The following is a 27,902-nucleotide window of genomic DNA, read 5'->3' as shown; positions in this document are numbered from 1 at the left end:
GCCATTCCAAAGTGGGGGAAGAAATTTTCAAAACGCTCCCACAGGAAAGTAGTTGGGGATATAAGAAAGGTAAGGTCTCACCCAATTCTTCTGCATTGCTTTCGTTGTGCTTGGTAGTAATTTTGGCTTTTGACTGGAAATGGCTTAGTTGGTCCAAAGGAGCTGCTCCAGATCAAACGGAGGGGCTGCCGCCCTTCCGCAATCAGTTGGAGGGCCTCCTCACAGTCATCGCCCCTCCAGGGCAACATTTGACCCTTTTCAGGGTCTCCCAACAGAGGAAAACCAGGTGGCGGAGAGAGTGCTCTCACTGCATGTTCGCCAGCATCGCCAGGACAAACTGGAAGCCCAAGAAGCAAGACCTCTTTAAGAAAAGGTGGAAGAGTCAGGATCAGAAAAAGGAAAGGAGGTGAGGTAGTCATGCAGGAATACAAGCTAAATTGAGGGCTAATCCACATAGAGCTCCATTTCCATCTGTCCTGTTTGCCATCGTTCGCTCCCTAGAAATTAAAATGGACAATCTGAAACTTGAGCTGGCCATGAACAAGGAGTGTATATCGGAGGTGGTGACCCTTTGAGAGCTGTATGCAACGAAATTTCATTTTGATGTATGCTGATTGGTGTACATTCAAAGTGACAATAAAGTTGTTGTTGTTGTTCTTTAATATTTATTTATTTATTCTGAAAATAGAACAAGGGCCTGTGTCACATGGAGCCAAAAGTTAACATAATATGGCATGAGCACACCAGGCTATAAAGCAATCTCTTTCTATACAGTCTGTATGTGGAATCATATGACTTTTCTGGTCTAGTTGGACTTAGATAAGCATATATCCCCTTGAGCAGTGATGAGCAATGCCACCTGTAGGTCTGCATGAGCTTTTCACCAAACATGAAATGGCTCTCCTCAAAACGTCAGATCTCTAGTCACTTTAAACCTCTGATAATAGTCACACATGAGATGAGCAGATATACATTTTTTTAAAAAAAAGATAAAAATAAACTTTGGAAAATATTTCCTACTTTCTTTTATTCTGATTAGTAATGTAAACTAATGGATTCTTTTTATGCATATTAATGAAATAAGATATAATTTTGGAACTATATTGGAAAAACAAAATTGTTTGATTTGTGCAAATCTATTTTCAATTTTGGTTTCTAAGCAGTGAGCAATGTCCAATGTAGTTATAGAGAGACCTCTGCTGGTTTATTTTTTTAGCAATCAGTATAGTTGAAGTATGGTCAATTTTATAGGTGTGTTGTTAAAATTCAAATTCCAACAATCCTGTTCAGGAGAGAAAATAGGGAGGGCATAAAGACAATTGTGGGCAATAGTGAGGAAGAGACAGGACCTTTAATAAATGTGCCAATATTATTTATTGTATTTAAATCTAACATTCTTGTAAGTGGTCAAGGTAACATACATGATAGTCTCTCTGATATTATTACCATAATAACTCTATGAGATAGATAGGGATGGAAGAGAATAACTGGTCCAAACTCATCCAATGACCTTTGAACTGAAGCTCACTAATCAAAGTCTACTATTCTAACAATTATATTATATTAAGAAGAGAAATAGAGGATGGTAAGAAACCTAAAAATCCAGTGTGCATATTTGGAGGCTCTTTATTAATTTCTTTGGGGAACAAAAGTGAATTATCACAGATTTGGCTTGAAAATTGACTACAGGTCGTTCTCAACTTACAACTACAATGGAGCCCATAATTTCTGTTGTTAAGTGAGACATTTGTTAAGTGAGTTTTGCCCCTTTTTACAACCTTTCTTGCCACAGTTGTTAAGTGACTCACTGCAGTTGTAAAATTATTAACATGGTTGTTAAGTGAATCTGGCTTCCCTATTGAATTTTGCTTCTCAGGTGACAAAAGGTGATCACATGACCTCAGGACACTGCAAGTCATAAATGAATTAGTTGCCAAGCGTCTGAATTTTGATCATGTGACCATGGGGACGTTGCAAGTGTCATAAGTGTGAAAAATGGTCATAAGTCATTTTTCCCATGCTATTGTAACTTTGGTCACTAATTGAACTGTTGTAAGTCAAGGTCTCCCTATACGTAAGAATATAGCTAGTACCCTGCTGGATCAGACCTCTGACCCATCTAGTCCACCAATTTGTTCACACAGTGGCCAACAACTTCACAGCTGCCCACCGGTCTCCCAGCATATGGCTTTCAGAGGCAGTCACACTGACCTCAAGGCTAAAAGTCATTGGGGTCCAACACTTTTTTGAAACCAACCAAACTGTTAGTCAGCACTCCATTTAGAAGAATACAACGGAATTGGAATAGGAATAGAATAGAATAGGATAGGATAGGATAGGATAGGATAGGATAGGATAAGGGACGCGGTGGCTCAGTGGGCTAGGACGCTGAGCTTGTCGATCAGAAGATCGGCAGTTTGGCGGGTCGAATCCCGAGTGCTGCGTAACAGAGTGAGTGCCTGTTACTCGTCCCAGCTTCTGCCAACCTAGCAGTTCGAAAGCACGTAAAAATGCAAGTAGAAAAATAGGGACCACTCCGGTGGGAAGGTAACAGTGTTCCGTGCGCCTTTGGCGTCTAGTCATGCCGGCCACATGACCACGGAGACGTCCTCGGACAAGCGCTGGCTCTTCGGCTTTGAAACGGAGATGAGCACCGGCCCCTAGAGTCGGAAACGACTAGCACGCATGTGCGGGGAACCTTTGCCTTTTACCTTTACTAGGATAGGATAGGATAGGATAGGATAGGATAGGATAGGATAGGATAGGATAGAATAGGATAGAATAGAAATAGGAATAGGAATAGAATTCACTTTTAACGTACACTGATCAGCATACATTAAAATAAGATGCAGCTCTCAAAAGGAGTAACCACGGCAGTGAATTGTAAAATAAAAAATACAATTGCACATTGTGTAAATCCTTTAGTCTTGCCCCGATTCTTCATTGGGTGATCTCTGGTTCTAGTACTTTAGGTAAGAGAAAACATCTTCTCCTACTTCCATTTATGCCATTGGTTGCCCTGATTCTTAACCTTCCTTTTGTGTAGCATGCAGCTACAAAAAGCGTCAACGGACATATTTGCCTCTCAAGAAATTGTCCTGAAAATATTACTTCAGTTAGGTTTCGGCGCGGTTAAAAGCAAAACAAGTGAATCACAGCGTAAGCCAGGGGTCTTCAAACTTGGCCCTTTTATGACTTGTGGACTTCAACTCCCAGAATTCCTCAGCAGCTGGCTGAGGAATTCTGGGAGTTGAAGTCCACAAGTCATAAAAGGGCCAAGTTTGAAGACCCCTGGCGTAAGCTGTCGGGGACCGCCGACGTTGCATCCGAAATACACGAAAGCTTATTTTACGCTTCATCCCTTCGTCTCGTAGACGTCGACGGAGGAGTCGCTCCGCCGCCAGAAGCAACGCGACGATAGGCTGCCCCATTTTCCCCTTTGTCACCTCCGCCCTCCGGGAGACGAGGACGGCCTAACTCCGCCCTCTTTTTTTTTTTTTTCCTCTTTCCCGAGCGGAGAAATGACCCTCCTCGCGCCCTGTATCGCGCTTACTTCCGCTTCCGCTCCCGCTCCTCTAGGAAGCCGTTCGATTTCCGGGGTTGGACTGTGAGGAAGCAGGATGGTGAGCAAAAGGGGGGCTCGAGGGGGGGAGGGGAGGCCGCGGGTGAACTTCTTAAGGCCCGTTTGGAGCCTTTCCCAGCGTCCGCTGGGGGAGACCGATTCCATTAAGCCAGAGTTAGTCTTTTCTCCCGCCGTGGGGTCCTTTCGGCGCTGTTAATGCCATGTCATGATTGCATCGTTTCCATGGCTGAGAAATGGGGCGTTGGGGCGGATAGCCTAGGACAGGGGTAGGCAACCTCGGCTCTTTTATGACTCGTGGACTTCAACTCCCAGAATTCCTGAGCCAGCTGGCTCAGGAATTCTGGGAGTTGAAGTCCACGAGTCATAAAAGAGCCGAGGTTGCCGACCCCTGGCCTAGGATATGAAGTGGTGGTGACGGGAAGAAAATCGAGCGCTCTTTCTGTCACGTTTTTAACTAGCATCTTCCTTTCATTGCTGGGGGGTTGTCTAATGTGGTGGTGTTGTTAGCTGCGAAGTCGTGTCCGACCCATCGCGACCCTATGGACAACGTTCCTCCAGGCCTTCCTGTCCTCTACCATCTTCTGGAGTCCATTTAAGCTCACGCCTCCTGCTTCGGTGACTCCATCCAGCCACCTCATTCTCTGTCGTCCCCTTCTTCTATTGTTGCCCTCGATCTTTCCCAGCATTAGGCTCTTCTCCAGTGAGTCCTTCCTTCTCATTAGGTGGCCAAAGTATTTTTTTCTTTCCAATTCCATTTATATCCCGCCCTTCTCCGAAGACGCAGGGCGGCTTACAAGCTTAGCAGTAGCCTTCATTCTATGTATATGCCTGCTTATTAGGGCTTTCACACACACCCCCAAGCGGCATTATTACAAAGTCAGCTTAATTGCCCCCAACAATCTGGGTCCTCATTTTACCTACCTCGGAAGGATGGAAGGCTGAGTCAACCTTGAGCCTGGTGGGATGCGAACCTGCACTAATTGCAGGCAGCTGGTGTTACTTAAGGAGTAACACCAGTTTTAGCTTCAGGATCTGGCCTTCTAAAGAGCAGTCAGGGTTGATCTCCTCTAGGACTGACCGGTTTGATCGCCTTGCAGTCCAAGGGATTCACAGGAGTCTTCTCCAGCACCACAGTTCAAAGGTCTCAATTATTTGGTGTTCAGCCTTTTTTATGGTCCAACTTTCACAGCCATACATTGCAACTGGGAAGACCATAGCCTTGACTATCCGCACTTTTGTTGGCAGGGTGATGTCTCTGCTTTTTAGTGTGCTGTCTAGATTTGCCATGGCTTTCCTTCCCAGGAGCAAGCGTCTTTTATTTTCTTGGCTGCAGTCCCCATCTGCGGTGATCTTGGAGCCCAGGAAAATAAAATCTGTCACTACCTCCATTTGTTCCCCATCTATTTGCCAGGAATTGAGAGGGCCGGATGCCATGATCTTCGTTTTCTTAATGTTAAGTTTCAACCCATATGTCTAATGTACAGGTGTCATATATAGCTCTCTGTGTAAATATACTTTTTTCACATATACACATATAGAAATGCACAATATTAGAGCCTTGGTGGAGCAGTGGGCTAATGCCTCCTTAAGTAACACCAGCTGCCTGCAATTAGTGCAGGTTCGCATCCCACCAGGCTCAAGGTTGACTCAGCCTTCCATCCTTCCGAGGTAGGTAAAATGAGGACCCAGATTGTTGGGGGCAATTAAGCTGACTTTGTAATAATGCCGCTTGGGGGGTGTATGAAAGCCCTAATAAGCAGGCATATACATAGAATGAAGGCTACTGCTAAAGCTTGTAAGCCGCCCTGAGTTTTCGGAGAAGGGTGGGATATAAATGGAATTAAAATAAATAAATAAATAAATAAATATGTATTATATTTACAGGCATACTTATGTGAGCTGGGCATGTTTATAGTTTCTTTTTCCAGAGTTGCATGAGATTGCTAACAACATCAAAACGGAAAATTCTTGCTCATTGCTCCTTGGGCCAGGTTCAAGCTATATATAGCATTTAAATGACTCCTAAGGCTACTCCATTAATTATATTCAATGTTATTTAGTGACCTTAACAGCACAGATATTCTTGTCTGAGATTTTTCAACCAAAATAAATATAGTACTTGTAGAAATACTTGTTTTAAGTAAATTCCCATGCTGCCTTGTGATTTCTCCAAACATTAACTGGTAAATTGGTTGCTGCAGATAATTTAGTATGCTTAAAGTAGAACCCCTTCTCCCTGTTTTAGTTACCATTTGCTTAACATTTTGTATAGATCTCGAAATATGATTGTTTTTCTGAATTTTTCCTGAAGTGGTAGTCACCAAAAAGACTCTCAAAAAGTAGTGTTTTATTTATGCTTAGAAATTTATTTCATCAAAATGAATTGGACCCAGGGGGAAATCAGTGTTGCCTGTATGGGTTTCTTTTTGCATATAAAAAACATTTCCTTATCTTTGTTGTGGAGCATTTCTCTGTTCTGGAGAGTTTTCTGGAACATTTTTTTAGAGTGTTAGAAGAATGAAAGGGGAATTAATTCTGTCTACATTCCTTTGACAGTTGTTTCAGAAGAAAAAAATAATTTGAGTTTGTACATAGTTTATGGTTAATTAGCCTTTTTTCATTTTCTGAGTTTCATTGATCTTTTGTCTCTCTGAATGTAGGGTCAGAGTCAGAGTGGTGGACACGGACCTGGAGGAGGCAAGAAAGATGACAAAGTAAGGAAAAATAACTTTGTTAATTGAATATTTGTAGAAAACAACTTCCATGCTAATTAAGTTATATTAAGATAATTAAAATATATATTTTCCCTCAGTTGCCCTTACTAAATAAAAACTCAGAAAATCAAATATTGTGTTTTTATATATTATGAACCTATGCTGAATTTTCATTGTAGTGATCTAGTTTTCAGAATCATGTAGTTGCTTTTACTGTAGTGTATATGGATAAGTAGCCAACTTAAATATGCCATGATTTATGTGCCTTTCTCTTTCATTTTTATTCATTATAGTTTTTTATTTAATCTGGACCGTATGATTTAATGGAAACAATGATTCTGCTCAAATTTGCAACTGTCTTGTTTCTAGTAACCATAGCTAAGATAATTCATAGTTCAGTGTTCAAATCTTTCTCGTAGGCACACTGGTAATAATTATAATTTATTAAGCCTGTATGCTGCCAGACTCCCTTTAACTCTAGCCAACTCGCAACTACAAAATTATTAAATAACAATGGAAAGTGGGACAGCCCACATGAAATGAAACAAATGGTCTCACTCTCCCTTGCCAAAAGACTGGGTAAAGAGATAAGTCTTCACACCTCTTCTAAACAACAACAGATTGGAGGCTATCCTAATTTCAGAGGTCAGGCGCTGCTACAAAGAATATGTGTTTCTGTGGTCCCAATAGATGACATTTCAATCTGGAACACGCCAAGATGGAATTGGCTGAGCAGACATTATGGGAGATGGGCAGTCCCTCTACGCCATGGAGAATTATGAAATTAAATGCCAATTATTTAGAAAGCAATATAACTTTATAGTTTGGATTAGATGATTTATGAAATATTGGGTAATTTAGAACTTTTGAAATATTTGACCAAACCTTCTGAAAGTTGTGTTGAAATCTTAGATGCATAATATTTTCTGTACATTGCTTTTTTAACCTGATTTTTAAAATAAAAAGGACAAAAAGAAGAAATATGAACCCCCAGTTCCAACCCGTGTGGGGAAAAAGAAGAAGAAAACAAAGGGACCAGATGCTGCCAGCAAACTTCCACTAGGTAAGCATGGTTTGTGTCATCTACTTGAGCAGCTATAGCTAAGATATAGGATAGTTTTTTCAGCATGCAAAAAGCTCCCACTTCATACTTGAGCAATTTAGTTTTCAAAGCTCTGAGCTTGAAACATTGAAGGGCTAAAAAGTAACTGGAACTGAATTAGGTTACTCAGTAGTTTGTTTTGAAATAGAACAAAAACATAGATATTTTCATCTTTAGGGTACTACATCATAGGATCCAGAACATTAAATCATAGAGTTGGAGGAAGCCACATTTTTTAAATGGATTTCAGGAATTGATTATTTTACCAACAAAAAAACATAATTTCTCTTTCCTTGGAATAAGATGCAGCCCTCTCAAGAATTTCTTCAAATTCTGTCCTTGGAATTTGTTTAGGCTCACATATTGCTACATCAGTTCCATGCAAAAAGGCAATTTGTCCATCAAAAAGCAGTGCCCAAAATAATAGGAACAAGAAGCATCCCAGACAAAAGACAGCAATTTAAACATTATTTTAGTTCACTGTCCCTTTCTTCAAATCCCCTAAACAAGTTGAATATATTATTCCAGACCCTACATTTAGAAAGTCTTTTATTTAATTGTAGTCACTCCTCATACTCAATGCAGACTCAAATTATTGAAGCTGGAAAGAATTAAGGATTATCTTCTGATGGAGGAAGAGTTCATTAGAAACCAGGAGCAGATGAAACCTTTGGAAGAAAAGCAAGAGGTATGTATGCTTTGAATAGGGGGGAAAACTGCTTAAATTCATCTTAGGTTGTGTTTTTTTTTTGTTATCAACTTACTTATCCTCATTTTGTACCTTCTAACTTCATTCACCCAGCAAAACAAACTATATGAAAAAGGACAAATGTTAAGTCTCTAAAATGCCATGCTACTCTTTCATGCCAATTGATTTGATTTGATTTGATTAAATTTATATGCCGCCCTTCTCCCTGAGGACTCAGGGCGGCTCACAACAATAAAAATTAAAAACAAAGAGTAAAATTTTTTTAAAAAGAATTAAACAATAGATGCAATAATTACGAGACAATTTAACCCAGTAAAAAGCCTAATTAAAAACCGTAGTCAGTCCAGGCCCGCTTGTTGGAACAACCAGGTCTTCAGGTCACGGCAGAAGGACCGAAGGTGTGAATTGATGTGAATTTTAAATAAAGGTAGAACATAACAACCACAATTGGGATAAGAATGTCATTGCTAAGTAAGGTACTTTCTAAGTGAGTTGTGCCTGATTTTACAAAAGATTTAATAACCTTTTTGCCATGGTTGTTAATCAAATCACTGCAGTTGCTAAGTGAGTCAGACAGCTACAGTGAATGCAGCTACTCTCATTGACTGTTTGTCAGAAGCCAACTGGGAAGGTTGCAAATGGTGACACAGGACTGTCACTTTTTTCAGTGCTTTTGTAACTTTGAAGAGTCACTGAATGGTTGCAAATTGAGAAATATCTGTATGTTTTGGTGTATCTGTTAAACTTTTTATATAGCTAATGTGATAGAAACTTTTTTAGTAAAACGAAATATACTTGTTTTTTAAAAATAATGTTCGGAAACAAAGATACAATCTTGGTGGTATTCAAAATCACCAATAAACTCAGGACTTTGCAATGTTTTTGAACTCAGTTTTGCTTTATTATAAAATGAATAAAGTTTGCTTCTATGTTTTTAAAATTGAATGCTTATTTTTTTTAGCTTACCTCAATAACAAGAGTTACACATGTACAAATTTTAGGATTTTCCAGAGTAAGGCTTCGTGTTGCTAAACTGCTGTAGGTGAAGATAACATGGCATAAACAGTTTAGTAAAAACAGGCTCAAATAGTATGGGATCCCATTTTAGTTAATTGAATAGTTTGCTTTGGCACATATATATTTTAGGATAGTTAACAAGAGCATATCAAAGAGATCACAAATGTATTAGTTAAGAAGAAGGCTTAAGATACAGAAGGATCTTGACAGACTTGAACATTGGATGCTATCTTAACAAGATGAAATTCAGTGGTGAAAAAAGTAAGGTACTACATTTAGGCAAGAAAAACCAAATGCACAGGTATAGTATAGGTCAGGGGTCAGGAACCTGAAACAGTGAAAGAGCCACTCGGAACCAGTTCCCTCACAAAAGGAAAAACTGGGAGCTGCAAAAAATGTGTGCGCATGCGTGTACATGCGCACATGTGCAGAACAGGGTTTGACTGAAGAGTGGAGCCAAGGCGAGATATGCACCTACCCTGCATATTTGAATTGATTGGTTGAACTTTTTTAGTCCCACTTTTTTTTTTTGGACTGCACATGGCAGAGGACTGGGAGCCACAGGAGATGGCTGAAAGAGCCGCATGCGGCTCCGGAACCGCAGGTTGCAGACCTGTGGTATAGGTGATACCTTGCTCAGTAGTAGTATCTGTGAGAGGGATCTCGTAGTCCTAATGGACAATGACCCAGCAGTGTGCAGGGCTGCATTAACAGAGGAATAGAATCAAGATTATGTGAAGTGTTAATACCACTTTATAACGCCTTGGTAAGACCACACTTGGAATACTGCATCCAGTTTTGGTCACCAAGATGTAAAAAAGATGTTGAGACTCTAGAAAGGGTACAAAGAAGAGCAACAAAGATGATTGGGGGACTGGAGGCTAAAACATATAAGGAGTGGTTGCTGGAATTGGGTATGTCTAGTTTAATGAAGAGAAGGGTGAGGGTGACATGATAGCAGTGTTCCAATATCTCAGGGGTTGCCACAAAAATGAGGGAGTCAAGCTATTCTCCAAAGCACCTGAAGGCAGGACAAGAAGCAACGGATGGAAACTAACCAAAGAGAGAAGCAACCTAGAACTAAAGAGAAACTTCCTGACTATTAGAACAATTAATTGATGAAACAACCTGCCTCAGAAGCGGTGAATGCTCCAACATTGGAAGTTTTTAAGAAGAGACTGGACAACCATTTGTCTGAAATGGTAGAGGGTTTCCTACCAGGGGGTTGGACTAGTTGTCCTCCATCATCATTATCATCATTATTATTGATATTTAATTTGAGTAATGTGACATGTTTGCAATAAAATCCTAAAAGAACCTAAGCAGAATCTGAATTCTATCATTCTGCTCCAACAAGATATTTATAATCAACGCTTTCATTCTGTCGATCATTATAATCCTAAAGTCTTTTTCCTTTCCCATCTACTGACACCCCATTAAATAATGCAGTTTATTTCACTTAGTATTTCCTTATAGCTAAATGTCTGTTAAATTATGTACTAATATATGTCCATTTAAATGCTATTCAAATTTTCTTTCCTCATGGAAAAATCTTTTAGACTAACTCTCTTAAATAGTTTGGTGTCATCAAGTAATTTGACTAAATAATCTTGCTGACCTAATTCAGATCATTTAAATCTCATCCCAACCTCATATATATTCCTTGTGGGAATCTCAATATTCATTTTTCCATTTTGAGAAAAAGCGGAAATTAACCAGGCCTAGTTTGACAGTAGAGGTAGATAATACCAATTGAATATTTTAACTTACCGTATTTCTGAGAAAGTAATTAAAGTAGTATTTGTGTAAGGTCTTAGTATTAAGATATTACATGCTGAATACTTAGACATTAATGGTGAGATACTTAATACTGAAAATACCAGTTCTTCTGTTTTGGGATTGTTGAGGAAGCCATAAAATTGTCATTTCTTGATTGTGTAATAGAATATAGAAATTGTTGGGATGCGTGGCAATTTGTAATACATAATCATAATCTCTTTTTGTGTGCTTGTTTGCAGGAAGAGAGGTCAAAGGTGGATGATCTGAGAGGGACTCCTATGTCTGTAGGGACCTTGGAAGAGATAATTGATGATAATCATGCTATTGTGTCCACCTCAGTGGGATCAGAACACTATGTCAGTATTCTTTCGTTTGTAGACAAGGATTTGCTAGAGCCAGGATGTTCAGTTCTACTTAATCATAAGGTAATTCTTGCTTTTTTTGTCTGTGATTGAAAGCACTGAAAGTAGATAAATGTTATGAATATCTTAATATTCATTATGTAAAGGTAAAGGTTCCCCTGCACATGCGTGCTAGTCGTTTCCAACTCTAGGGGCTGGTGCTCATCTCCGTTTCAAAGCCGAAGAGCCAGCGTTTGTCCGAGGACGTCTCCGTGGTCATGTGGCCAACATGACTAGACGCCAAAGGCTCATGGAATGCTGTTACCTTCCCACCGTAGTGGTCCCTATTTTTCTACTTGCATTTTTGCGTGCTTTCAAACTGCTAGGTTGGCAGAAGCTGGGACGAGTAACAGGCGCTCACTCTGTTACGCGGCACTCGGGATTCGACCCGCCAAACTGCCGACCATCTGATCGACAAGCTCAGCGTCCTAACCCACTGAGCCACCATTCATTATCTAGATTAAACTAAAAGTCATTAAGATATAGATTTCTATCTTGATCAAGACAATGTTGTCTTAAAACAGATTGTACACGACCAGTAACAACAGGAAATTCCCTCCTACAGAGATAAAAGATAAAAAGAACCCACTTAGGCATATAAATTATAACATTCTTACAGTATTCAGATTAAAAAGAAAAAAAATAATGGAAATTTGCTTAGTGGAACCAGTCCTCCAACCAATATGGTGGGCCTATTGGTTTCTTGCCTTCCCTCCAAGCTGTATGCTAGGGTTACAGGCAAGGAATTTTTTGTTTCTTTTGATTATGATTTTCTTTAGAAAGCTACAGACACTGGAAAATTTAAACAGCCGCAGTAGGAGAGATGATAATGCCCCCCACCGAAAATTAAAATAAGCAAGTTAAATTGTAATTCTGAATTATTGTTTATTAGAACCAACCAAGGTTGTAGCATTCTTGGACAAAAAATATAAATACAAAGGATAACAGGATCATAATTTGTTTACTACTCTGTCTCCAAACTAAGACACATCTTGAGTCACACCAAAGTGACAGTTGAGATCAAGTCTGTCTGCTGATCTGTAAAATTGTTTGTATTTGTGCGACCTAAGTCATTACATAGAGAATGTAAGATGTGACCTGGCTTGTCCACAGTACTTGCTCATCCCTCCCCAAAAGGGTTGAGGTGTGTCCCCATGTCTTTCAGATTTGCCAGGAAGCCTTCTCTTTTCTCTGTGGTTTGAAAAAGAAATTGTCATCAATTTAACTACACTTAACCAGAAGCTACAGAGTGCCAGTATCTGAGAAATAGATTTTAGGAACTGAATTTGACCATATGAAATTTCCTATCAGTCTGCAATAATGCTGTTTCTACCTTATGCTAGTCCTATAATAGGGCAATGGCTTAAATGCTTTCCTACTATTGAATGCTTCTGCCCATTGCTTTTAACAGGTCCATGCTGTGATTGGTGTCTTGATGGATGACACGGATCCTTTAGTTACAGTGATGAAAGTGGAAAAAGCCCCACAAGAGACATATGCAGATATTGGAGGCCTGGATAACCAAATTCAAGAAATCAAGGTATTAATATTTCTTGCATTTTCCAATAGTGGAAAAATGCCAGAACATTTTATTACTAGATGATGCCTTAGAATTGCAATACTTCTATTTCTTCTTCCAGGGGACTTTTATTTAAATGGCTTTGGTATTTTGCTTACTTCAATAACTGCTTACTTGAAATAATAGTTTGATAATTGCCATTGCCACCATCTCTTCTCCATGGAGATGCTTTTCTGCCCAAGGAATGCATAGATATATTTTCCATTTATATAAGTTTTTGTAGGTCCCATGCTGAGATACGTTCTTTGACCCAGTACCTCAGAATCTTTCTCAAGGCTTCCCAGGTTTAAGAGCCTAAATTCTTAAACTAGCTCTAGGTATGTCAATCAATCCTTCTCTGTGGGCGCTCCGGAGCTGTGGAATCAGCTGCCGGTTGAGCTCCGGATGGCGCCCGATTTTCGCTCCTTTCGTCGCGATCTCAAGACGTTTCTGTTTGTACAAGCCGGCCTAGCCTGATGGGGATTGGTGGGGGTTTTTTTATTTTTGGTGTCTTAATTTTAACTTGGTGTTTTAGAATTCTATTCCAATTGTTTTAACATGGGCTATCATTTAATCTCTTTTTAACGTTTGTATTTAGTATTTTATTCTGCCCTGTGAACCGCCCTGAGTCCTCAGGGAGAAGGGCGGTATATAAATATTATTAAATTAAATTAAATTAAAATTAAAAGGGTATGGAGAAATATTTTTAAAGAAATTTCTAAGATGGAGTAACTTGCCGTGTGTAGCATAAAGATATGTGACTAGATGAGTTAGTCCTTCCTTCCCTCCTTTGATTTTCTAACCAGGAGGAGCCTTAGGTTGATAAAAGGCTTAATCAACCTTGAAAGTTTATGTAATTTCTTCCTTCTAGGAATCTGTGGAACTACCTTTGACTCATCCTGAGTATTATGAAGAAATGGGAATAAAGCCACCCAAAGGTGTCATTCTGTATGGGCCTCCTGGCACAGGTAATTTTTTTCTTGTATTTTTATATCCGCATAGGGCATTAAAACATTTATTACAGAATAATATATGGAAGTATTTATATCAATAAAGGCAAAAATTCTGCCTTAGCATGTGCCTCATCGTATTGACTGAAAGCTATAATCAATGTATTATTGCTTTCTTGAAATTGGTGTTTATGAATTGATGGTCTTCAAACATGCTTGAGAAGAGTTAACGCGCAACTTATTTACATCTAGCTTGTTTACCCCCATCAGAAAGAGATCAAGATAGTTGCCAAGAAATCAGGTAGTGTTTTCAGGATATGTGGTGCAGAAACTAACTGATACTGGTATTTCTCAAGCAGTGATATGAGACACTAGTGACAGAAATGAAGAAAGTTTCCATGAGAGAAAGAGTATAGTAGCCAGGATCCAGTAGAGCATCCTGAGGTAAAGGAAAGAGAGCATTGTAGCAGAATATTTTCCTAAACTTGAATTTAGGAGCCAAATCCAGATCTAGTCCATTATTTAAATGGAATTTTTAGATTAGACTTAGGACAAGAGTCCTTCCTCAGTAAGTAATGCTATTTCACTTCCTGTAAACTTTCACTATTTTACAGTTAAAAGAAAAAAAAATGATCCACATACTTACAGCAATTTTAATGACCTTGAAATTATCATAACAATACCATAATAGAATAGCTGTGAGAAAGCTTTTTATTTCTACCTTGATTTTTTTTTTATAAAACAATTGGTTAACTAAAAACATGGAAGTTTACAATCACTGATCAATTTGGAATCTTAATTGAATTGATACTTGTTTAATAAATCTGTATGATGGTTTATTTTCATTTCGGCTTTCTGTCCAATTTATACAAAGTGATGACAGATAAACTTATTAGATCCATTCCACACAGTTCTCAGAGCCCAATCAGGCTAATTCTTCAACGCTGTAAAAAAAGGGGAATCAATCAGACTTGTGAATCCATCCTGCCTTCCCTTCTTATATTGTGGGCCAGTTTTATCTACGAAAGCATGGTGTGTCCATAGGGAACCAGAGGGCAGATACCTTATCAAGCCAAAGCACATTTTGTTATCTGTTTGGAAAATGATAGTGTGAGCATTGTGTGTGTGTGTGCGTGCGTGCGCACATGTGCATACACACATGGAGAAAGTAGAAATCTATGAACCAAACCTCTTCCCCTCATATTAGGTATGAAAAATTACGAGAAATGTTTTTTTTAAATTAGGACACTATGGATGATTCTGCACCCTGAGTGAAACTATGCTTCTCATATTAATTTGCATAGACATAGTATGTGAGATCTGTCAGTCCTTTGATGCTGAAACTGCTGTCTTTTAAGGAAGTATGGTTGATTTGATTAGTTCATTCTGTTACTTTCTTTGCATAGATTCACCTGTAAGAATGAAATAATTTCCTATTCCAAATATGAAAGCGACAAAAAGTATTTTCTCAGCATCTTTTTAAATTGACAGGAAATCAGTTTATCTGTTCCTGCTTCTCCTTCTATACTTGTGAATTCAAATAGGAAAAATCTGTTTACATGTCTCAAGCATGTAAATTCTTCTAAGGTATAACTCCATTGTTTATTGACTTAAATGCCAGACTTGATCTATAGCAGATAGCTTGAGGACTTTTGTCAATATTCTGATTTGGGTGATTGCCTTCATGCATGTATGTGTAACACAAGTTGGAGCATGTGCTGAATTTCTGGCATTTTGCAATTAAAACAGGTAAAACATTATTAGCCAAAGCAGTGGCAAATCAGACTTCTGCCACCTTCCTGAGAGTGGTTGGTTCTGAACTTATCCAGAAATACCTGGGAGATGGGCCAAAACTTGTTCGAGAACTTTTTCGAGTAGCTGAGGAGCATGCCCCGTCAATTGTCTTCATTGATGAAATTGATGCCATAGGTACCAAAAGGTAGGATGTCATATTCTCATGCTGAGCATCACGTGCATATCATTTAACACACTTTCCTTTAAAAAAAAATTGGTTTTCAGAAGTAAGAGTTTGAATAACTAAAAGTGATGTCCCATCTTCAATTGTAAGAAAATTCTCAACCCTTATATTTGTAGGAGCACATTAGTGCTAGCGTGCTTCAGGCTAAAATGTCTTAGCTAAACCATTTGTTTAATTTATAAGATAGTTAACTGTTATCTCTAAAGCCTGACATTTCTAAAAACAAAGGGAGCAGGGCTAATATGGAATGGGTAGCTGGAAAGCAATTTTTCTTTTTCATGAATTCAGACTCAATAATTGTTTGTGGAATTATACAATTATTACTGAGTTTCTTTCCCTTTTTTTGGAATTCAAGACTAGGAACACTGCTTTACTTTTATCCTCACCACAACCTTGTAAATTAGGTTTGGGGTGGGGAGAGGATTTAAACTTGAGTCTTTTGCATCCCCATCCAACATGCTGATCACTCGCTACACTGAGGGAGTGGAGGATTATTTTGTGTTTGCCAAGAATAAAGTACTAGAGGTAAAAGATAAGCCTGAAAAGGAGATAGGTGGGAAATACCTTTTTGGATATACTTCCGAAAAGGGAATAGTAGGAATGGAGGCAAGAGAAAGGGAAATCCCATTGTGGTTATTTTTGCCAATCTATGGAGTTATAGAGAGCATCACTCCATCCTCCCCCCCTTCAATGTAGAAAGGCTGTGGCTGGATTTCATAACATTTCTGGAGAATTAGCCGGGCATACAATACGAGCCATTCACTTCAGTAACGTTTACTACAGATTAAATCTGCATAAGTTTTCATCTGCTGTTTTTCTTCTCTTCCTTTCTTCCCCTAGCCCAGGGGTAGGCAAGCTTGGCTCTTTTATTTATTTATTATTATTTGGATTTATTATTTGGATTTATATACCGCCCCTCTCCCGAAGGACTCGGGGCGGTGTACAGGGCAATTAAAACACTATATACAACACATAATATACAAAAATTAAAATAAATTAAACCAAGTAGCCCTAAACAGTAAAACACATACTAAAATTTAAAATCTAAAACCCCAGTCCCTTAGTCCAGGCAAGTTCAAATAGCCAAGTCTTTAGGTCGCGGTGAAAAGAGCGAAGGTCGGGAGCCATCCGGAGCTCAACAGGGAGCTGATTCCAGAGGGCAGGCGCGCCCACAGAGAATGCTCTCCCCCTGGGGGCCGCCAGTCGACATTCCCTGACCGACAGCACCCTGAGGAGGCCCTCTCTGTGGGAGCGCACAGGACGATGGGAAGTTAACGCTGGCAAAAGGTACTCCCGTAAATAATCCGGGCCCATGCCATTTAAGGCTTTATAGGTCATCACCAGCACCTTGAATCTCACCCGGAAGACAACTGGAAGCCAATGCAGCTCGCAGAACAGAGGTGTTACATGGGAGTATCGGGAGACCCTCATCACAACTCGCGCAGCCGCATTCTGCACCAGCTGGAGCCTCCGAGTGGTATTCAAGGGCAGCCCCATGTAGAGAGCGTTGCAGTAGTCTATCCGAGAGGTCACGAGCATGGCTGGCTCAGGAATTCTGGGAGTTGAAGTCCATGAGTCATAAAAAGAGCCAAGGTTGCCTACCCTACCCTAGCATGCCCTAGCCCAGGGGTAGGCAACCTCGGCTCTTTTATGACTCATGGACTTCAACAGCATAGCTGTCTCAGGAATTCTGGGAGTTGAAGTCCATGAGTCATAAAAGAGCCGAGGTTGCCTACCCCTGACCTAGCCCACGCTTATTCTGTTTCCTCCCTCTCTTTTTTTCTGCTTCTTCTACAAGGAGGCAGAGTATGTGTGGAAGGGAGAATTATTTATGTGTATATTTGCAGATGGAGGAACAGATTTAGGAACAAGCAGTTTATTTTACAATTAGTTAATTTTAATTAGTTATTGAGTCATTTAATATTGGCATGATTTTTTTTCAGCTTTGTCCTTTTTGGGGAGTTTACTCTGGCAAATATGGTCATGAATAAAAACACATCATGTGTGCTGGTTTGTTGAAGAAAGATAATCTTTAGTATTGACTGAGTGAACATGGTGAGGAAAGGAGGTGATGAATTCTGTATGTGCTTATAATAATTCCTTATCTAATATTTAATTTTTGAAGGTTCATCTTTAAATGAGAATCACTTGGAGCAGAAACATAGTTGCAAATACAAACTGGGATTATGGATTACTGTGGCGATATTTTAACTGGGAATTTAAGAAATGCTGCTCATAGCATACTTTTAACTGTAGAACCTGTTATACTCTAATCAGAGTTTTTAATCGAACTTCAGAAGTGATGTCTTATCCTGGGCGAACAATGTTCTGTGTATTCCTTGCTTCTATCAAAATGTGTAATTCATTGCCCTATGGCAGGGGTAGGCAACCTCGGCTCTTTTATGACTCATGGACTTGGGAGTTGAAGTCCATGAGTCATAAAAGAGCCGAGGTTGCCTACACCTGCCCTATGGCTTCTCAGTTGATTACTGTAGGTTAAGGGAAATATTGTGTTCTATGGGTATTCTAATCTTAACTTAGATTTTTTTTTCCTATTCCAAAGGTACGATTCTAACTCAGGAGGAGAAAGGGAAATCCAGAGAACAATGTTGGAGTTGCTGAACCAATTAGATGGGTTTGATTCACGTGGAGATGTAAAAGTGATCATGGCTACTAACAGAATCGAAACATTGGATCCAGCCTTAATCAGACCAGGTAAAAAGTATGATGGTCACATTTAACTACTTAAAATCGAACTACTTCTAATGGTTAGCTTCATGTAGAATGGTGTGATCTGCTCCTTATATGTCACTGTGTTTCCTAGAGCGTTCTGTGTTTTTCATTAGAATGGGTTGATCCAAGCTGATCTAGGCATGGTTTGGGGAAAAAATGGGGAATCAGATCACATCCAAAGCTTGAATTGTTTTGCTCTTTCAAAAGGTTTACTTTTCACTCAAATTGGCCTGCTCAGGGAGAAAACCAGTATTCTAGAGAATGAATTACTGCATTTTCTACAAATATTATAGCTTTCTTTCTGAAGCTTTTATGTATGCATATGGGCATATATGTATGTATGTATTTGATTTTTATGATTAACGATCACAAATATATAATTCTCAGTGACTAACAATATTAAAAGTAATAAAATCCTATGCAAAAACATAAAACACATACCAGCCAAGGGAACATTGCAAAAACATCAGTCAAAACAACCAGGCAACAAGCTCAAGCACAGAACCAATTCTTTGAGGCCTTGTGGAAGGCCAGCAGGGTTGGGGCCAATCAGATCTCCAGAAAGAAGATGGATGGATGGCATGGTAGAAAAAGTTCTCTTGGGCCCTTGGGGGGAAAAGAGAGGAAATATTTAACGTGGTATTTTGAGATTTGTGATATTTATAAGTTATTGAATTATCGGTTAACCCAGCCGCCATGCAGCTTTGGAAATTTTTAAATGTAAAATCAGAAAATCAATAAAATGTTCTAAAGAAAAAGAAAAAGTTCTCCTCTTGGGCCCTGGCAGCACACACGCTTGCAGGGCCAGATGGATTGAATAGAAACAGACATATATTAAATTTTAGAATATTGTGTAAGCCCATATACACATACAAAGATCTCCCTTAAGACCTTTCTTAAGGACTCTACATTCTTTTGGGGATGGTGGGAACCTGTGGAATTTTGGGGAAGTGTCATGGCTACCTTTTCACACAAAGAGTTTGCAAGGGTGGGAGATAGATCTTATTACTCAATATTTTTTTTCAATCTTCGATTTGCCACACCCGCAGCCAAACTGAAAAAGCACAGTGTGACAACTGATACTAATTAAATCTATGCGATTGGGGTTAAGTAAAGTTTCTGGAGTGCCTATTCATGTAACTTGATATTGAGCAGTACATGAAATAATTTGAAATATAAATATTTGTGTGGCTTATGAAATTTGAGGGAAGAAATGTTTTGGTTCATCAATAAGGATAAAATTATTTTATTTGTGAAGTAGGGAGGAAATAAAAATGAAATTCTGTGCATCTAATATAACTGTCCAAAGATGCACTAGTATTTTCTGAGATAGTATCAAGGCCAAATAATGTTGTTTTCCAAGGAAAGCTTTCTATTTTTGATTTCACAAGCAAAAATCTGAAATAGCTAATTGTTTTTTAAAAAATTCTAGGACGTATTGACAGGAAGATAGAATTTCCTTTGCCAGATGAAAAAACAAAGAAACGCATCTTTCAGATTCATACCAGCAGAATGACTTTGGCAGATGATGTTACTCTAGATGAGTTGATAATGGCTAAAGATGATCTGTCTGGGGCAGATATAAAGGTAAAATCCTTGATAACAAATGATTTTTTCCCCCACAGTAAATTTATTGAGCTTTTATGTCATGCAGTATTTTGCATCCCTTTCCATTGAAGACTTTCCTACAAATGCCTCTTGTTTAACCAGTCATTAAAGAAATTGTGGCTTCGCAGTTTTGCTTCCAGAAAGCCCCAGTCACTTTCTTTTCTCTTTTTCACCCATTAAAAAAAGGACTTGTTTTTCTACTTCTTGATACAGGTAGTCCTCAACTTAGAATGGTTTATTTACTGACTATTCAAAGTTACAAAGGCACTGAAAAAAATGATCCCTTTTCAAACTTAGGACCATTGCACCATCTCCTTGGTCATGTGATCAAATTTCAGATGGGTGGTAACTGGTTCATATTTATGACAGTTGCAGTGTCCCTGGGTCAGGTAATCACCTTTTGCGGCCTTCTGACAAGCAAAGTCAATGGGAAAGCCAGATTGACTTAACAATAGCAGAAGTTCAGTTAACAGCTGTGGCAAGAAAAATCGTAAAATGGGGCAAAACTCACTTAGCAATTGTCTCGCATAGCAGTAGAAATGTTGGGCTCAATTCTGGTCATAAGTCGAAGACTACCTGTAATAAATATTTCATTGTTATGGCAATCTTTTTCGAGTGAAGGGGATGTTCTCTCTCTTCCCCCCCCCCCCCCCCCGCCCCTAAATATTTGGAAAGGCATTAATGGTCATTATTAGGATGGGAAAAGTCATCAATGGAAGAAAAAAAAATGAACATTTGGCCACCTCTCATGAGAATTGCATGCTTGATGTAAAAAGCTTGTAGGAATGTTGGTGGCTAAGGAAGTCAGCCTATACATCTATTAAAGGTTATTGACCTCTGTTGTGACCAGCATGTTGCATTCTTTCAGAGGAATTACAATTAGGGAGGAAAAAATAATCTAATATTAGTAATGATTGCCGTGCATTGCAGTCAAATCACCTTTGTTTCTAATTAATGAATATTTAATACTATTCTTCCTGCCCTATGGTTTCTAGTATACATAAGGGCCACCAGCTTGTTTGAACATCATTGGTTCTTAGCACTTCATACAGGTCAGACTCCTGATTTTCTAATCAAATGCTTCCATTTCTAATAGGCCATTTGCACAGAAGCTGGTTTGATGGCTCTTCGTGAACGAAGGATGAAAGTAACAAATGAAGACTTCAAAAAATCAAAAGAAAATGTTCTTTATAAGAAACAGGAAGGCACTCCAGAAGGCCTCTACCTTTAACTTCCCCACCTTTGTTTTGGTCATAGGTTGGGGTTAATTGCTTGAACCTTTTTTTTTTCTCTTCAAAATGTGGAAAAAGCTTTAGAGAGCAAGGTGTTACTGAATACAAAAAGAAGCTTTTGCTGCTGAAAGTATGATAATTCACTTACTGTGAATGTCTGTGTATTGTGGCATACATTCATTGTGAAATACTTTGTCATTAAAAATGGATTTCCAAGTGAATTGGGATGATTGGATTAGAATTTAAGCAAAGATGGGTTTTGTATGTGTGTCTGTTGCCTCTTTGTTACAAACTGACATTTTTAGCAGACTCTGCAAATGTTCTGTAATTGGTTATGACACTTCGTCTAAAGCGCAGCTGAATGTACGTTGCTTGAATTTACATATATATCCAGAAAGGTACTGAAAAATATAGTGACAGAAATACTACAGAAGGACCTGATTTGTGGAAAATCCATGCAGTTCTCAGGGGGAAAAAAGTTTTGAAGCAGAACTGCTGTCTGCAGTGAAAATGGTTTTGATGTCTGAGAAGACTCTTCTTCCATTTCATTTAGTTCTCAGTCCCCTAGGGCTATGGTTTGCCAAATCACACATTTATAAGCAATGAGGTTTCTTTGCCAAAGTTGTTTGGACAAAAGTAAATCATCTTTAAAAACAGAGCCAATTCCTCCCTTGCACCACTGTAGTCAAGTTGTGCTGATTCAGTTCTTGCAACTACGGTAATCACAATTTGTTCCAAAAAGTGAAAGTAGCTATTGTATATGAGAACGTTTTCCAAATTTGACAGGGAAATGTAAAATTACGGAAATTAATTATGGAAAATTAAGCATCCATTCTATCTTTAAATGAGATATACATAAAGTTTTATTCATTCTAGTACAGACCTGGGCATTTTTTTTTAAATCCCATTTATATCCCGCCCTTCTCTGAAGACTCAGGGCGGCTTACAATCTAAAGCACAAATCAATGTGCTTAGCAATAGCCTTCATTCTATGTATATGCCTGCTTATTAGGGCTTCCCCCCCCCAAAGCGGCATTATTACAAAGTCAGCTTGATTGCCCCCAACAATCTGGGTCCTCATTTTACCTACCTCGGAAGGATGGAAGGCTGAGTCAACCTTGAGCCTGGTGGGACTCGAACCTGCACTAATTGCAGGCAGCTGGTGTTACTTAAGGAGGCATTAGCCCACTGCGCCACCAAGGCGTTCTATGGCCCCACAGGCTACATCCAACCCCTTAGCTCTTCCTGTCTGACCCATGTGAAGCCAATCAGAAATTAGAAGTCAAATGTAAATACGTGCACCTGCAGAGGGCAGGAGAAGGTGCCGCCAAATCAGGTCCAGCTCTGCACGGTTGCTATGTGCTCCTTTGGTCAGCTGTCAGCCATGGGAGGGCAAGAAGAAAGTGGGCTTTTCTGCTCCAGTGCGGTGCTCACCCTTTGCCTGGAGGAGCCTGAGGAGTTTAGGTGAGGAAGTTTGAGGACATCAAATTAGATTACATTGCTTTTGTTGTTGTTAGCTACGAAGTCGTGTCCGACCCATCGTGACCCTATGAACAATTGCTTTAGTCTTCCACAATAATCCCAGTTTCTCATATGGCCCCTTGGAAAAATTAATTGCCCATCCCTGCTCTCGTGTTTAGTATGCATTCCCGCTTCACCAATGGGACAAATTCAATATTGGAAGGTTCTTGCGTACCATTAAGAATGCTGGTGCTTTTTAGGTTTGGGATACTTGGTATGCTCAAAAGAAGCTTTATGGACTTAATAAAGTGAAAAATGAAAAATCTGTCCTTTTCTTAAAGGTATAAATGGAATTTGGGTTGGTACCTATTCTGCCTATTCGTGGTATTAAAAAGATTTGATAGTTAATAAGCAATGCATAACCTTGCCCTTTCCAAAGGAGACTAAACAGGACTACAGTGAGGGGGGAAATATTGATTTGCATTTTAATGAGTGAAATAAGTATTTGATCCCCTATCAATCAGCAAGATTTCTAGCTCCCAGATGTCTTTTATACAGGTAACGAGCGGCAAATAGGAGCACTCTCTTAAAGGGAGTGTTTCTAATCTCACCTTATTACCTGTATAAAAGACACCTATCCATAGAAGCAATTGATCAGATTCCAAACTCTCACCATGGTCAAGACCAAAGAGCAGTCCAAGGATGTCAGGGACAAGATTGTAGACCTACACAAGGATGGAATGGGCTACAACTCACCAAGCAGCTTGATGAGAAGGTGACAACAGTTGGTGCATTTATTCGCAAATGGAAGAAAAACAAAACAACTTAATCTACCTCGGTCTGGGGCTCCATGCAAGACCTCACCTTTTGGAGTTTCAATGATCATGAGAACGGTAAGGAATCAGCCCAGAACTACACAGGAGGATTTTGTCAATGATCTCAAGGCAGCTGGGATCATAGCACAAAAAAGTTGGTAACACAATATGCCATGAAGGACTGAAATCCTGCAAGTGCCTGCAAGGTCCCCCTGCTCAAGAAAGCATATGTACAGGCCCGCCTGAAGTTTGCCAATGAACATCTGAACGATTCAGGGGAGAACTTGGGGAAAGTGTTATGGTCAGGTGAGACCAAAATTGAGCTTTTTGGCATCAACGTGCCATGTTTGGAGGAGGAACGCTACCTCTGACCCCAAGAACGCTATTCCCACTGTCAAACATGAAGGTGGAAACATGCTTTGGGGGTGTTTTTCTGCTAAGGGGACAGGATAACTTCACCTCATCAAAGAGACGATGGATGGGGCCATGGATATTCCAGCATGGCCATGACCCAAAACACACGGCCAAGGCAACAAAGGAATGGCTCAAGAAGAAGCACATTAAGGTCCTGGAGTGGCCTAGCGAGTCTCCAGACCTTAATCCCATAGAAAATCTGTGGAGGGATCTGAAGGTTTGAGCTGCCAAACGTCAGCCTCAAAATCTTAATGACTTGGAGAGGATCTGCAAAGAAGAGTGGGACAAAATCCCTCCCAAGATGCATGCAAACCTGGTGGCCAACTACAAGAAACATCTGACCTCTGTGATTGCCAACAAGGGTTTTGCCACCAAGTGCTAAGACATGTTCTGCAAAGGGGTCATGTACTTATTTCACTCATTAAAATGCAAATCAATTTATAACTTTTTTGAAATGCATTTTTCTGGAATTCTTTTGTTGTTATTCTGTCTCTCACTGTTAAAATAAACCTATCATTAAAATTATAGACTGATCATTTCTTTGTCACTGGGCAAATGTACAAAATCAGCAGGGGATCAAATATTTCCCCCCCCCTCACTGTATATAGTCTGATTTCTTCATTGAGAGAGTGTAGTTTAAAATGCATCTTTCCTACTTCACCATGCTTTCTTGGAATGGGCTTTGTAGAAAAACAGCTGAAATTCAGGTAGACATACTCTGCTTTAGATGAATAGTAAATCTATATTGGAATAGTAAACCCTTGGTAGTTCAATTCTCTGCTGCTGGTGGTAAATAACTAAGATAATGGGCGTCATTGACAAGATATTTCCCCCCTTAGGAAGTGTAAAAGCAGTGTAAAAAGTGTAAAAAAAAAGTAAACTAAAACAATAAGTGTAGCAGGGTGTTTAGTGCATCGATGTTATGTATGTGTTATTCAAAATAATTGAGGTTATATACGTGCCCCTTTCATACTGCAGATGAAACATAACAGATGTTATGAATGAACGAAGAATGTAGAAATGTGTAAGCCTGAGGGAGAATTCTCATGGCTGACATGAATGATTTAAACCACATATGACCTATGTTACTTTCATACTATGTCAAGCTCAACAAGGCAGCCTGTGTCAATATCGGGACCCAGAAATAAATGTCAGTGGAGTATAATTGCAAGCAGACAATCATAAATTGGTGCTCTTTTGCCAATTAGATTTCAGATCAAATATGATTGTGGGCTTCCTTGGCCACACCTTTATTTACCCATTCTTCTAGTACAAAGGTAGATAAACATGGTACCCATTGATGTCCACTGGGCTATTCCTAAAATCTCTGCTCAACCCACCTTTAGAGTCTCCATTTTTGTGGACAACTGGCGTGCTCCAAATTTCCAGCTCCTAGCCTTATCTTACCAGGAAAAGCTAGGTGTCCCATAGCCATTATGTAAAGACAGTGACTGTAGGCATGACTTATTTTAAAATAGCCTCATCTGGAGTAGAAGAAGTGTGGTAAATAGCTAAAAAACACTCTTTCGCATATATTAGTAGCAAATGTATATAGGCTGATATCCACGTTCCAAGTTGAAGCTAGCGTAACTGGGTCAAATGGCCAAGATTTCTTCAGTGCTCAAGTTTCTTTGGCTGTGAATACAGATGAACAGGTTGAACTGTTTAACTTTGGCAATACCATTCTTATGTGTAGCCCAAATTATTTATAGGTGCCAAATGCAATTCTGAACTTGAGCTTAATTTGAATATAGGTGTTTGATTGGTTTTTATGAATTATTTACAAGTCAAAAAGCCCAGATGATAATATATCATGCAAACACTTTTCCAAGCAGATAAAATGCTCATAACATTGTGGGCTGTTCCTTGACACCACTGGATGACATCGCCAGGGCTCGTTGCCTTGGAAGAGTGAGGAAGATTCTCAGGGATGACTCACACCCTGGACGGTATCTCTTTACTCTCCTACCATCGGGTAGGAGATATAGGAGTATAGCCAGCCGCACCAACAGGCTGAAAAACAGCTTTTATCCGTGGGCTGTTAGGCTTTTGAACGGGAAATAATTTTTATAAACTTTATGCAGAATTGACTTGCGAGGCCGGTGTGTGGTACAATTAGTTCACATGGTGTAATAAGATGGAGGGTTTGTTGTCACTGTGAGTTGGGGGGGTGGGAGCACGAAGGGAGGCTCAGCTAATCTCAATGTATACGTGGTTGTACTTTGACAATAAAGGTTCATTCATAAGCAAGACTGTACTTTCTAGAACCCTCTTAAAAACCTTAGTGGTGAAATAAACTCCCTTTCCCCCAAAATAACATCTCTGGGAAGTCTATTTTGGCTTTTCTGTGGCCCAGTTAGGGTTTTATGACCAGATCTCATAACACCCGGACTGAATATTTTCACCAGATCAACTATCAATAGCATAGTACAATTAGATTTAATTGTACCTTGCAGAAATTGTTTTTCAGAATAATAATTAACCAAAAGTTTCAGTTTGCTCCTATTTTCAGCACGGTGAACAATCACCGTATTTTATTCTGGTTATAAATCTAAAATCTACTCAGATGTTTTAGCAGGTTCCAAGCAGAGTTGTTTCAGTGCCTGGGTGTATGAAATTACTGCTGTGACTCTAATAGCATGTGAAAGTTTACCATTGCACTGGAGTGATGTATGACTTTAAAAAAAAGAAGCGTTCCCAGGCTTGTTATTGAAGGGGCCAGAGCCTCTGTACAAAATATGGGAAGACTTGGCATTGCTTACCATTCATGCATTGGACAGTATAACGGTACAATAGGCTGGCTGAAGCTACCCTGAATTATTCACTGAGCTGAAAGATGTAATGGAGGATTAACTTCAAATTACGGTAACTGTTGTTTTTGGATTTCCCAAACCTTGAGCACCTTGTGCTTCTTTTATCTTCTGGAAACAAGCAAGCTACTGTAATAGTCCAAAATGTGGAAGAGATTTCCTTTTTCTGGAAAACTTCAGTTTTAAATACTCTGTTAAAAGAGAGAGGGTGGGAAGGAGTGAAACTCCTTGTGTGTGTGTGTGTGTGTGTGTGTGTTCGGGTATGTTAGTGTTTTGGTCCTGCATTGGGAATTAAGCCAGCTGGGTGGCCTTGGGCTGATCACTCATTCTCTGCCCTAGGAAAGTGGTGGTGGCAAAATCTTTCAGTTTCTCCCCAGATGCTAACTAATATGGTGACTTTTTGTTCAGCCCCGAGCCTATCTATGTGAGACATCCATACTTTAAATTTGTATCAGAACAAATAGGGCTCATCAGCCCTACCATCTCTAAATACACTGGATATTCTTCAAATTATAAATGCTCTCTGGCTAGGTTGAATCAAGAAGCCCTTGTACATTTTAGATCAAGCCACTGAAAGCCACTGATAGTGTGAGTAAATAGCAATAGCAAAGCACTTGGACTTATGCCGCTGCATAGTGTTTTACAACATTCTCTAAGTGGTTTACAAATGTTAGCCTATTGCCCCCAATAATTTGGGTCCTCCTTTTAACAACCTCGGAAGGAGGGAAGGCTGAATCAACCTTGAACCACTTAGGATTGAATTCCAGGCTGTAAGCAGAGTTTGTCTGTAATACTGCATTCTAATCACTGTACCACCACAGCTCCATGCCACCACAGCAAACATTGCTTTAATATAAACTAGAATCTACTTACATCAGCAGTGCACAGAAACACTGAATGAAAGCCCTAATCAGTGCAATACTAGTGATTGCATTTCTAACATGTCCCTCCCTGCAAACTTTCAGACTTCTATCCCATTGTGATTAGCTTTGCTACATTTCTAGTTTTTTTTTAAACTTGTAAACATTAGCTAAGAAG

General features: G+C 39.4%; 1 protein-coding gene across 2 annotated transcripts; it reads left to right on the top strand.

Moving 5' to 3' along the window:
• The first annotated feature begins 3,541 nt into the window (after positions 1–3,541).
• PSMC1 (proteasome 26S subunit, ATPase 1) lies at positions 3,542–21,585 on the top strand. Of its 2 annotated transcripts, XM_083350218.1 has the most exons (11): positions 3,542–3,623; positions 6,244–6,297; positions 7,264–7,360; positions 7,963–8,087; positions 11,144–11,329; positions 12,717–12,845; positions 13,735–13,831; positions 15,563–15,752; positions 18,355–18,506; positions 19,957–20,111; positions 21,229–21,585. In XM_083350218.1, exons 1-11 carry the CDS (start codon positions 3,621–3,623, stop codon positions 21,361–21,363), a joined length of 1,323 nt encoding a protein of 440 aa, XP_083206344.1. In that variant the 5' UTR covers positions 3,542–3,620; the 3' UTR covers positions 21,364–21,585. The 2 variants fall into 2 exon arrangements, with proteins under 2 accessions (XP_083206344.1, XP_083206345.1); XM_083350219.1 differs by lacking the exons at positions 3,542–3,623; positions 6,244–6,297 and having other exon boundaries at positions 7,985–8,087.
• Positions 21,586–27,902: the final 6,317 nt, after the last annotated feature.

The sequence above is a fragment of the Vipera ursinii genome, assembly GCF_947247035.1.
Source record: "Vipera ursinii genome assembly, chromosome: 1".
Taxonomy (NCBI): Eukaryota; Metazoa; Chordata; class Lepidosauria; order Squamata; family Viperidae; genus Vipera; species Vipera ursinii.
This window is presented reverse-complemented; position numbering and strand designations above follow the sequence as displayed.

What these genes read in the sequence shown, in the direction of transcription:
- PSMC1 (XM_083350218.1), top strand. An exon ending in GAGGCAAGAAAGATGACAAA is followed by an intron (nt 6,298 to 7,263) that starts GTAAGGAAAAAT and finishes TAAAATAAAAAG; the next exon opens with GACAAAAAGAAGAAATATGA. An exon ending in ACCAAATTCAAGAAATCAAG is followed by an intron (nt 12,846 to 13,734) that starts GTATTAATATTT and finishes TCTTCCTTCTAG; the next exon opens with GAATCTGTGGAACTACCTTT.